This window comes from Physeter macrocephalus, chromosome 4 (assembly GCF_002837175.3).
Source record: "Physeter macrocephalus isolate SW-GA chromosome 4, ASM283717v5, whole genome shotgun sequence".
Classification (NCBI taxonomy): Eukaryota; Metazoa; Chordata; class Mammalia; order Artiodactyla; family Physeteridae; genus Physeter; species Physeter macrocephalus.
In genome coordinates this window covers 45,128,868-45,141,864 of record NC_041217.1, presented here as the reverse complement: position 1 = coordinate 45,141,864, position 12,997 = coordinate 45,128,868, and the positions used below count along the sequence as shown (strand labels likewise).

At 36.1% G+C, this 12,997-nt stretch overlaps 1 protein-coding gene across 2 annotated transcripts in view; it reads right to left on the bottom strand.

Annotated features, from left to right (window-relative positions):
* The window catches only part of RABGAP1L (RAB GTPase activating protein 1 like), a 642,929-nt gene that overhangs the window by 237,646 nt on the left and 392,286 nt on the right, over positions 1 to 12,997 (bottom strand). For both annotated transcript variants that reach the window (XM_055084169.1, XM_028488591.2), the window contains exon 15: positions 460 to 585. In XM_055084169.1, the coding sequence (XP_054940144.1) occupies positions 460 to 585 (126 nt within the window). The remainder of the gene's footprint in view (positions 1 to 459; positions 586 to 12,997) is intronic.

Sequence of the window (12,997 nt, the reverse complement as noted above, 5' to 3'; positions counted from 1 at the left end):
GTGTGCCCCTATACTACAATATTTTAGGTGGTTTTTAATTTCATCAATATCTTTCTGTGTCTTTAAAGTGTTCTCTACATGTGGACCTAAATATGGTACTGGTGCTAATTAATATTGAGAAAAATCTTAAGTATTTCAGTTTTTATTATGTAAATATCTTCAGTTATATACAAATAATACTGGGAAATCTCTTTACTGACTTAATTCACCATATTCGCACTTCAAAGTGTATTAAAGTTGAATATTTTAAATGGAAGACTATTTTTATAAATGGTCAAATAGTTAAATAAATATTTTATGATATTAAGACCACTGTAGATATTGGTCAGAAACCAAATCCATTTACCTTTTCTGTAACTTTCCATTAGATTTTCATAAACCATTATTTTTCAATTTTATTGGACTTTCCCTGTAAGTCAACAAATCCCTGAGTGATAAAAGTTCCCAATATTTATTTACCTGCATGAGTCTCTCCAACTGATAGAATTTGCAGTGAAGATCTTCAAAGTTGTTTTTGTAGAGGTCTCGTAAACCATAGTCATACATGATTTTCACCAAGACACAGAATGCTTGTTCCTCTGGCATCTACAGGAAAACATATACATACAGAACATGACTGAGTGGCATTTGACCAGAATGTCAGAAACATTCCTTCATGTTATTAGTCCCCTGTATTAGTGGTTGAAGGCCACTAGTGAATGAAATTCTTCAGAGCCAGCTTTCTGCAGTGACATAGGTAAAATCTGTGTTCCAAGTTTCAAGCTTCCCCACTTGAGATGAATTTCCCTCTTTTGCTAATTTTAATCACCTTGTCATTTACTTGTTAAGACATCTTAAAAATAGGTAATACAGTCAGATGATGTAAAAAATCAAAACAATTTAAAAGTATATAAAGGTTAAAAAAAAGTCTCACTCCTCTCTATCCCTATATCCACTAATCCCTGTATCTGTCCCCCTAACCTCTTTTGCATAATCTCATAACTACTCAATAATTTCTCATACATCCTGCCAGTGTTTCTTTATGCAAATAAAAGAATTACATTTCTTGTTTTACTTTTTCCCTTTCCGATATAAAAGATAGCATTCTAAATACATTGCTATGCACCTTGCTTTTCTCCCTCAATAATTTCCCAAAAGAGGGATTGCTGAGTCAAAGGATAAAATGCATTTTTAATTTTGATAGATAGCATGATACTGTCCTCCCAGAATCGTCTTGATGTTGCTATTTTTCTCTCTATAAAAAGGTTTTCAGCTGTTTCAGCTTATAAGCTTCTCTCATTAAGATTTAAATGACAACTAAAATCTGATATACCTTCCCAGATATTTTTATCTTGAACAGAGAATAAAATCTGAAATCAAAAGAATCGATCTCTAAATTATGGTATCAATAAGCTGAAAGAATTTAGAGAGGGACATATTCAGTATTTTAGAATTTGTACCAAGCAAACAGAAAAAGTTGTCCTTACTCAAGGTCCTAGGATGTAACTGTTATGTAAACATTTACTTTAAATGTCACTTCTTTGAAAGTGTGACCTTGGCTGATTATGGTATTTGACACATTTGTTAGACCAACTTCCTGCCTGAATAATTGAATCAAGTAGAGTTCTGTTTACCCACTTAGAAATGTAACTGTTTATTTAAGTTCCTGTACAAACTGACCACTTGTTTTCTACTATAAACCATGAAATATGTAAATTAGTTAAATAAAATCTCCTAAAGTTAAATAAGTACAGTTAGCTGTTGTCATTTTGTTTCTCTAAATATTTGCCTATTTCTTTTTTACCTATGAGTTGGGGGCCTTGGCTTTTACCCCAGCTGTTCAAGTCAGCAGACATTTTTCAGTTTTTATGCAGTTATTTAGAATGTAAGCACACTGTTATTTTTTACCCCTTTAGCAATTCCGTCATTGAAGCTTCAAGTGACACTAATGTGCACATAAAGAGTCTACAGTGCTTCTCTTACTACCAAGTTATAAGCCTCTTTGTCTTCTCCCTGATCTCTACTAAAATGGCTATACAAAAATGCTGCCCGTAAGATAACTGTAACCAGCCCTAGAGAAACTAGTTCACTCAACCTTTCCCTCTTCCTAAGTAAGTGATGATGAGTTGAATATACAAGGTATAAAAGGGATTAACCTTTATTTCCTTGAATGTGGTGAGACCATTAAAACAAAAGTTTAAACACCCTTCAGCATTCATACATGCAGTCACTGAACACATAAGATGCATGTACTGTTCTAGGCCCTGGATACAGAGGTAAAAGTAGAGTGCCTTCCCAAAGGACAAGGAAATAGGCAACTCTACTTGAGTCTGATACAGACACAGAAGTCGTGAAGTAGGGGAGGATGGGAGTGTGGAAGAGGAGGTAGATGTCACTACAGTTACAGTGCAAATAGAGGGATGCCCAGATATAAGCTTTATCAGGATAAATTATTTAACAAAATGACAAATAGACATAAATTTCTGCTTTGCATTTAGATATGGAGCTTACATTTATTCATATTCATTCATTCACACTCATTCTCTCTTCCTCTCTCCCTGCACTCATCTCTGTCTCTATCTCTTGGTCCCCTTCCCCTCTCCCTCCACCACCTTCCCCATTCAACTGTCTGTCTCTCACACATATACAAACAATATATTTAATAAATGTTCTTTAAAAACAAAAGCATTTGAAAGTTTGAACTTGATCCCTAAAAATAAAACTGACAATCCCAGCCTATTTTTAAAAATATATCTATATTCTGGGTGCGGGGGGCAGCCTTGGAGTTAGTATCCTTCAGGTCTAGTTTCAGCAACATAGCCAAGGTTTTGATTTTTAGTTAGTTCATGTGTTACATGAAAACAGTAGACTAAACCTACAAAATACCAGTCCAGCTGAGTAGAATCAATACTGACTATCTGTGAAGACTAAGGTCAGATATAATAAGCTCTTATGGGATCTCAGATACTATCTCAACATGAAAGCGACTAAAAATGAATCCCTGTGAAAACGGAAAAAAGGTTGCTAACAAAATGAGTGAGAAAGTAATGGGAAATAGGTATAATCCTTTGGAAAGTGGAAATTCAACCTTCTCTTTCTGGTTTAAAGATGAAATGGGATCTATTTAGCATGTCTAATTAAGCTTCCCTTGGTATTTCTCTTTCTTCAATTAATGTATTCATTATTACTAGTAGCAGGCAGGGTGAGCACACAAAATTAGCAAAAATGTCAAAGATTTAAAAAATGAGAATATCTAAAAATGTATAAAATATAGCTAAACAACAAGTATCGATTGACATTTACACCGCAGAGAAAAAAGGAAGTTCACACATAGACTTATAATGGTGTTTTGCTTTGAAGGATAAGACAATGCATGTTTTTGAAATATACCTCAGTGAAGTGTCAATAACAGGGAGTGAAGGCTGAGCCTAGATTGATGATATTGTAAAACATAAGATATATGATAAAAACACACTTTGGAAATTATAAACAATAATCACTAGTGGCTACTAATGACTTCAATGATGGCAGAAAAACTTACAACAATAAATTATAGCTTTGTTAATGCAAATAAATATAATACTAATAATTCTAATAATAAGTTGGGTAATAGGGACCTAGCTGTAGCGTTAGCAGTAGTTGGCCATTACCATAACTCATCAAATATAGAAAATAAATATACTGGAGTTGAGAAGCAATGCTCAACAACACACCATTATATGCTACTTCCAACAGATAAAACAGACATAAACAGACTAAAAAGTATAGATAACAGTAAAATGTGGCAAAATAATTAGTATTTACCACTTTCTGTTTTTAATATATGTAATTGTAAGTTTATATCGTTTAATTTTTCCCAGCTTTATTGAGATATAATTGACATAAAACATTGTGTAAGTTTAAGGTGTACGAAGTGATGATTTTACTTATTTACATATACATATATCACCTCACATAGTTACGATTTTTGTTTTTAATGGTGAGAATTTTTGTCTTTTTTGTGGGAAGCAATTTTCAAATATACAATACAGTATTGTCAACTACAGTTACTATGCTGTACATTACATCCCTTGAACTTATTACTCTAATAACTGGAAGTTTGTACTCTTTCACCACACTCACCCATTTCCCACATCTCCCACACCTGGCGACCATCAACCTCCTCTTTGTCTTTTTTTTTTTTTTAATCTTGTGGCCACGCCACAGGGCATATGGGATCTTAGTTTCCCTACCAGGGAGCGAACCCATGCCCCCTGCATTGGAAGCATGCATTCAACCACTGGACCACCAGGGAAGTCCCAACCATCAACAAACATTTTTAGTTTTCACATATAAGTGAGATCATACATGTCTTTCTCTGACTTATTTCACTTAGCATAAAGCCCTCAAGGTTCATCCATGTTGTCACAAATAACAGAATTTCCTTTTTTATGGCTGAATAGTATTCCCCTATATGTATATACCACATTTTCTTAATCCATCCATCACTCAATAGATACTTAGATTGTTTCCATGTGTTCACTATTGCAACTGATGCTGCAATGAATGTGGGGTGAAGATATTCTTTTGAGTTAGTGTCTTTGTTTCCTTTGGATAAATACTCAGAAGTGGAATTGCTGGATCAAATGGTAGTTCTATTTTTGACTCTTTGAGGAACCTCCATACTGTTTTCCACAGTAGCTGCACCGATTCACATTCCCACCAACAGTGCACAAGGGATCCCTATTCTCCATATCCTCCCAACACTTGTTAATTCTTGTCTTTTTGATGATAGCTATTCTAATAGGTGTAAGGTTATACTTTGTTGTGGTTTTAATTTGCACTTCACTAAAGATTGGTGATATTGAGCACTTTTTCATGTACCTGATGGCCATCTGTATGTCCAGAAAAAAAGTTTTCAACCTTTCACCATTGAGTATGTTAGCTGCTGGCTTGTCATATATGGCCTTTATTATGTTGAGGTACGTGTCATCTATACCCAGTATGTTGACAGCTTTTCTCACGCATGGATGTTGAATTTTGTCAAATGCTTTTCTGCATCTATTGAGATGAGTATATGATTTTTACCTTTCATTTTATTAATGTGATACATAACTTTTATGACTTGCATATGTTGAACCATCCTTGCATCCCAGGGATGATCCCATTTGATCATGGAATATGATCCTTTTAATGTGTTGTTCAATTTAGTTTGCCAGTATTTTGTTGAGAACTTTTGATCTACATTCATCAGGGATATTGGCTTACAGTTTTCTTTTCTTGTAGTATCCTTCTCTGGTTTTGGTAACAGGGTAAAGCTTGCCTTGTAAAATGAGTTTGGGAGTTTTCCCTCCTTTTCAATTTTTTTGAAAGAGTTTGAGAAAGATTGGTACTAATGCTTCTTAAAATGTTTGGTTTTAATGTTTGGTAGTATGAACCAGTGAAACCATCTGGTCCCAGGCTTTTATTTGTTGGGGGAGTTTTGATTCTTGATTTAATCTCCTTACTTGTTACTGGTCTACTCAGATTTTCTATTTCTTGAGTCTTGTGTGTTTCTAGAAATTTATTCATTTTTTCTAGGTTATCCAATTTGTTGGTGTATAATTTTTCACAGTAGTCTCTTATGATCCTTTGTATTTCTGAGGTATCAGTTGTAATGTCTCCTCTTTTTAAATAATTTTATTTATTTGCACCCTCTTTTTTTTTCAGTTAATCTAGCTAAAAGTATATAATTTTGCTTATCTTTTCAAAGAATCAACTCTTAGTTTTGTCAATCTTTCCCATTGTTTTTCTATTCTCTATTTTATTTATTTGTCTTATAGTCTTTATTATTTCCTTCCTTCTACTAACTGTGGGCTTAGTCTGTACTACTTTTTCCAGTTCCTTGAGGTGTAAAGTTAGGTTGTTCATTTGAGATATTTCTCTTTTCCTGATGTATGCATTTATCACTATAAAATTCCCTCTTAGAACTCCTTTTGCTGTATCCTATAAGTTTTGATATGTTGTGTTTCTATTTTCACTTGTCTCAAGATTTTTTTAAAAAATTTCTTTTTTTATCCATTGTATATTCAGGAGTGTGTTTTTAATTTGCACACATTTGTGAATTTTCCAGCTTTCGTCCTGTTATTAGCTTCTAGTTTCATAACATTGTGGTTGTAAAAGATACTTTATATAACTTCTATCTCAAATTTGTTGAGACTTTTTCTGTGACCTAACCTATGATCTATCCTAGAAAATGTTCCATGTGTGCTTGAGAAAAATGTGCTGCTGCTGGTGGATGGACTGTTCTGTGTATACCTGTTAGGTCTATTTGGTCTACAGTACTGCTAAAATCTGCTGTTTCCTTATTGATTCTCTGCCTGGATGATCGATCCATTGTTGACAGTGGGGTACTGAAGTACCCAAATATTACTGTATTGCTATTTATTTCTGCTTTTAGTTCTGTTTCTATTTGCTTTATATATTTAGGTGCTCTGAACATATAGGTAAGTGCATACAAATTTCATAATTTGTTATATCTTCTTGATGGTTTGACTCCTTTATCATTACACAACTTTCTTCTTCTGTTTTGAACATTTTTACCTTAAAGTCTATTTTGTCTGATATAAGCATATAGCTACCTCTACTTTCTTTTGGTTATCACTTACTTGAAATATCTTTTTCTACCCCTTTACTCTCAGTCTATGTGTGTCCTTCAAGCTAAAGTGAGACTCTTTAGGCAGTATACCATTGGATCCTGTTTCTTTTTTTCCTTTGTCCAGTCAGCCATTCCATGTCTTTTGATTAAATAATTTATCCATTTAAAGTATTATTGATAGATAAGGACTCACTATTAACATTTTGTTAATTGTATTCTTTTTTGTAAATCCTTTGCTCCTTGCTTCCTCTCTTAGAGTCTTCCTTTGTGATTTGATGATTCTTTGTAATGGTATGCTTTGATTCTCTTTTCTTTTGTGAATCTACTGTCAGTTTTTGCTTTATGGTTAACAAGAGTCTTACATAAAACATCTTATAGTTATAACATCCTATTTTAAGTTGATAACAACTTAACTTTGATAGCATACAAAAACTTCATACTTTTATTTCTTCCCACCTCACACTTTAAGTTACTGATGTTACAATTTACATCTTTTTTATATATATTGTGATAAAAATTGCTGTAGTTGAGGTTATTTTTAATACACTTGTTTTGTAACTTTTTGAAAAGAGTTGTAAATGAATTATGTACTACCATTATGTATTAGAGAATCTTACTTTAACTGTGTATTTACCATTACCAGTGAATTTTACACATTCATGTTTTTATGATGTTAATCAGCATCCTTTTATTTCAGCTTGAAGAATGCCCTTTAGTATTTCTTGAAAGGCAGGTCTAGTGATGATGAACTCCCTCAGCTTTTGTTTGTTTGGGAAAGTCTTTATCTCTATTTCATTTATGAAGGACAGCTTTACCAGGTATAGTATTCTTGGTTGACAGTCTTTTTCTTTCACTCTTTTGAATATATCATCCCACTCCTTCCTGGCCTACAGTGTTTCTGTTGAGAAACTAAATAGTCTTATGACTCTGTAAATAGTCTTATATATGATGAGTAGCTTTTCTCTTGCTGCATTCAAAATTCTTTGTCTTCAATTTTTGGCAATTTAAATATAATGTGTCTTGGTACAGCCCTTTTCAGATTCTAACCATTGAGGTCTTTTGGCCCTCATAAATCTGGAAGTTCATTCTCTCCCTAAGTTTGGGAAGTTTTCATCCATTATTGCTTTAAATAGATTTTCTGTCCCCTTCTCTTTCTCTTTTATTTCTAGGATTCCCATAATGTATACATTGTTTAATTTGATAGTATCCGATAAGTCTTTCTCCACTTTTTTTCTTTTTGTTCCTCTGACTTGATAATTTCAAATGACCTACCTTCTAGTTCACTAATTCTTCCTTATGTTTGGTTGAGTGTGTTGTAGCTCTCTATTGAAGTCATCAGTTCTGTCATTGTATTTTTCAGATCTAGGATTTCTATCTGTTTGACATTTCTGTTGTTTTGTTGAACTTGTTTGTTTCATCATTGCTTTCCTAACTTCATTTAGTTGTCTGTGTGTCCTTGTAGTTCACCAAACTTCTTTTAGAGGATCAGTCTGAATTCTCTGTCAGATAGTTCATAGATCTCTATTTCTTTAGAGTCAGTTATTTGATCTTTATAAGTTTCCTTTGGTAATGTCATGTTTACCTGATTCTGCATGATCCTTGATCCCCTGCATTGCTATCTGCACACTTGAGTAAGCAGTCTCCCTCTTACAGACATTACAGGTTTGCTGTGGCATGGAAAGACCTTCACCAGTTAGCTCAGTTTGGAATAATGCTGGTAGCATCCATGGGAAAAAGCAGGACTTGATCTCAAAATCTTTAGTTGGGGGAGGCCACTGTTCATGCTCTGAGGTTGGGGTAGGGAGTGGTGGTGACACTGGGTTGGCTCTGTGGCTAGGTGGGCCTACTGGCTGGGATCCACATACAAGCAGGGCCGTTGGGTGAACTCACTGATTGGGTGGGGCTGCTGGCTGTGCTCCATGGTCAGATTGGCCACTAGTGGGGCTCTGCAATCACCTCTGGATAGGCAATTTCACAGGCTATGTTCCCTGGCAGGGTGGTACCATTGGGTAGACTCTACGATTAGGAAGAGTTATGGGCTGAGTTCTGCAATAACTCCCGGTTGGATGAGGTATCAGGTTGCACTCCCCACCAGATGGTGCCACTGGCTGGATTCTGTTTAGGTGGGGCCACAGGCTGTGCTTTGAAGTTGGGCAGGACCACAGGCTTGGCTTCATGATCAGATAGGCTGTTGGCTGTGTTCCACTGTTGGGCAAGATAACAGAATGGGCTCTCTGATCAAGAAGGGCTTCCAGCTATATCACACAGCTGGGTGGGGCTAAAGACTTCACTGTGTGGTCAGGTAGGGTTACTATCCAGGCTCCTTGACTAGATGAGGCTGCAGGCTGTGTTCAGCAATTAGGCAGGACTGTAGGCTGGGCTTCATGGCTTGATGGTACTATAGGCTGGGCTCTGAGGCTGCCCAGGGTGACTCTTCAGGCTACCTGGTTATGCAGGGGCAGAGGCTATGCCCAACAGTTGGGCAGGGCTGCTGCCTTGGCTCTCTGACTGAGCAGGGCTGTAAGATGGGATCTGCAGCTGCTCCGGTTCTCTGGACAAACTTCCTAGAAGGTCAGGACTGAAGCCTAAACTGGCAATTGGGGCCTGTGAATTTGCTTCCTTGCCTGGGCAGGGCAGTAGAACAGGCTCTACAGCCATTATGGCCCACTGACAGAGGATCTAAATAGAGCAGAACTGCCAACCAATTCCTCTGGCCAGATGAGGTCACTGGCTTGGCTCTGCACATGGGCAGAGCTATAGGCTGGGACTTCTCCTTGAGTGCCACTGCAAGCAGGGATGTGGTCTGCCAAGATTTCAGCATTCATTGTTGTAAGTCCCACCCCTTTCTCTGTCTCTATCTGAGCTCTAGAGCACAAGCCCCACAGATTCGCCTAGTGATCTCTATGAGGTGAGACCAAAGTAGGCATCCTGGGAAGCATTTTGCAATGCTGGGGGAGCTGGATGTCCACCTCGGGCTCTCACCTTGGGATGTTATAAGGATAAATGAGATGTATGTGAGACACAACGTAGGCATGTGGTAGGTGACCAATAAATGTAGATTTCCCTTTTCTTTCCCTCTTTGAACACAGAGACTATGTCTTACACATCAACAACTACCATAGTGCTTTATACACAGATACTCAAAAGAATATCAAGGCTCCCCTTGGAGTTAAGGCACACAAGCTTAGGGTGAATGGCTGGGGTGGGGTATACTATGTAGCATAGCTATGTCTTTGAAATTTTACTGATCTTTTAAGGCTGATCATAAATCAGCCTTAGAACATGAAGTCTCTGTTATTCATTTTAACCTGATGAGATCTCTGCTTTCTTTTAATCCCAAAGCTCTTTGTGGCATGTAGTATAGTAATTTGTATGCCCCTACTAACCTCTGGACACTGCTTTAACTTTGTAAGTTTTCCCCCAAAACTCTTAGCACAGAGAGTTAAATAAACAGCATGTATTCGATATTTATTTAAGATAATTTTAGCAAAACGCTGAATACATCTGCCTTTATCAGTGAAGGCATGTCACTCACACAGGGCAATCTGTTGGCAACTGTGAAGGTAAGAGCCAACAAAAATGTAGAAGGAAAGGATTTGTGAGAAAGTGGAAGCAAGATGCAGCCAAATGTAACTATATTAGTACTTGATTTCTTTTAATATTACAAATGTTAAACATAAGAAATTTTTGCATTATCTGTATTTTGTATTGGCTATTAAGCTTGTCCCTCAATTAACATAAAAAATCAACCAAGATCTGATAATCAATACCTAGCTGTACTATCAAACCTCACTAGTATAAGAGTGGGTTCCCCCACTAAGTAGTATTGTGGCATCCACCTATTTTTTAAAAAGCATTAAAATGACTATTTAACTTATTACAATGATTAATATTTCATTGAACTAAACAATCCAATTTATCATTGATATGCAATTGATATGTCTAAATTACAATAAAAATAAATCACTGAACAATACATTTTAAAATAAAGTATTAAGAAGTTGGAGCATGGTGTATCTCTAATAGTGAATATCCATCTTTGCTATGTATAGGGGCTTTGTCATGGAATCAGTATTGTTTTATTGGGGAAACAAAGAGATAAACATTAAAATCTTATAATTTAAGATATCAAAATGTCATCCATGGCTCTATGAAATACAGAAGTAAATACCTGCCTCACATGTACAATCTGAGAATCAAGCATGATGTAATCACTGTTTGTTAACAAATGTTGATAATGGTCTGCCACCTGTACTGACAGAGGTGATCACTGAATGGAGCCAGTCTCTAAGCTTCACTGCTTCTCTCTGCAATGAACTATAAAACAAAGCAGCCTAAGTGCTTCAAAAGTCTTTAAGACTCACCTGAAGTAACAGACATCAAGATGTTTTTTGAAGTAAAATTATAGGTTGATAATTTAAAATAATCCCCTTATTTAGGATAAAACTAAGTTTTTTATTTCACATGATTGTGTTTCACGTCTTTTTGTACTCAATCTACCTTTTTCCATGAAGGTAATGAATATTCCACTGATTTTTTTTTGTTTTCTTCAACAAAGGTGGATGCTAGTGACTATTCTGAAAATCATAAATTAATGAGTCTTCATTTTCTATTTACAAATTGAAAAGCAAATAGATGAAAACTTCTGTTTTATTTTCCTTTTAAATCAAATACATGCGAAAATACATTTAAATTTAATGTCTATTAGTAAGTCTTAAAACATACTGTACCACATATTAGTTTGCTATGTGTGCTCAGTATAAGCTAAGGTCCAAAAGAGAATCGGCTGAGCAAATAATGATTAGTTTAGAAAGAACAGCATTGTTAGAGGCATTCATTCATGACCCCATTTGATCCTCACAAAATTCTGTAAAGTAGGTATTAATTTTACATTTTAAATATTAGACTAGTGAAGTTCAAGGAAGTTAAGTGATTTGTCAACAACTACACATCTATTAAGTAAAGCCTGGACTTAATCCCCTGGCTGCATTCTTTTTGTGCCAGATACAAAATAAGACTCTACACTTATAATACAAGGTATTCAATATTCATAAAATCCATAGAAGGATGATAATATTATTTTCACTTTATATTATAAATGAAGAAACTGAAGCTCAGGAAACTTGCCCAAGGTCATGTAACTTGAAAGGTATTAAACCACAATTCAAATTCATAGTTGTGCTTTTTACTATCCTTTGAAGGAGTTCAGCTTTGAAAGGGCAAAGAAACCTGAGAGAGCTAAATGGGAGGATCAAAAGAGGATTTTTTTTTTTTAAGGTAAAATGTCTTGAGTATATTTATAGGACACAAAGAAAAGATGCTGGGTAATGGCTCCAAAGCACTGATGCAAGAATTAACAGAGAACAGGAAAACCTCTTGGATTTACAAGGAAAAAGCGATTTGGGAATATAGAAGGGCTTATTAAAAATATACTAAAACTCTTATTGTAAATAATCACTACAAGATAACGTGATGTATCTGTCTAGCATCCCATCTCCCTATCATCTGATGTCAAAATCTCCTTTCTTGTAGGAAAACCATTCCATTTTTCAGGAGGAGTTGATCCAGTTCACTGTCAGCAGTGAGGTGGACTCGAGACTGGGCCAGCCCAATCAGATACCCTACCTTCCTGTCCTTAGTAATTGATTCAAGGATGGCAGATTCCCAAGGCAGGCCAACCAGAATCCTTCAGGGTTTTTGTTTGCTTATTTGTTTTGTTTGTTTGTTTGTTTAAGTGCAGGAGCTATAGCAAAAGATGATCCCTTTTAAATGAAGTTGTAAAACTGAAAGGATGGGCTTCCCTGGTGGCGCAGTGGTTGTGCGTCCGCCTGCCGATGCAGGGGAACCGGGTTCGCGCCCCGGTCTGGGAGGATCCCACGTGCCGCGGAGCGGCTGGGCCCGTGAGCCATGGCCGCTGAGCCTGCGCCTCCGGGGCCTGTGCTCCGCAACGGGAGAGGCCACAGCAGAGGGAGGCCCGCATACCACAAAAAAAAACAAACAAACAAAAAAAAAAACTGAAAGGATATGAAGCCAGGCCAGTCTGCAGCCAGGCTGCCCACTTTGTGGCCTGCCCATATAAGTTAAGGCAAGAAAATTTAAGCAGAACAGAGATACAGAGACACAGATTTCTGATGACAAAATATGAACTCTGGAATCCAACCATATCAAAAGCATCTCTGCTCTGGACTTCCCAGTTATGTGAGCCAATATATTTCCTTTTTAATTTAAACTACTTTTAGTTAATGTTACATCACATGTAGCAGAAGATTCCTAAATAATATAATGGCACAAATATTTTCACTTATATATACATATAAAGACACTAGGAAGCCTCTATTTTGTTACCTGGGACTCTGTAGAATCCTTATTTTCAGGAAAACTAAGAAGTAGCTCTGCTTCTCA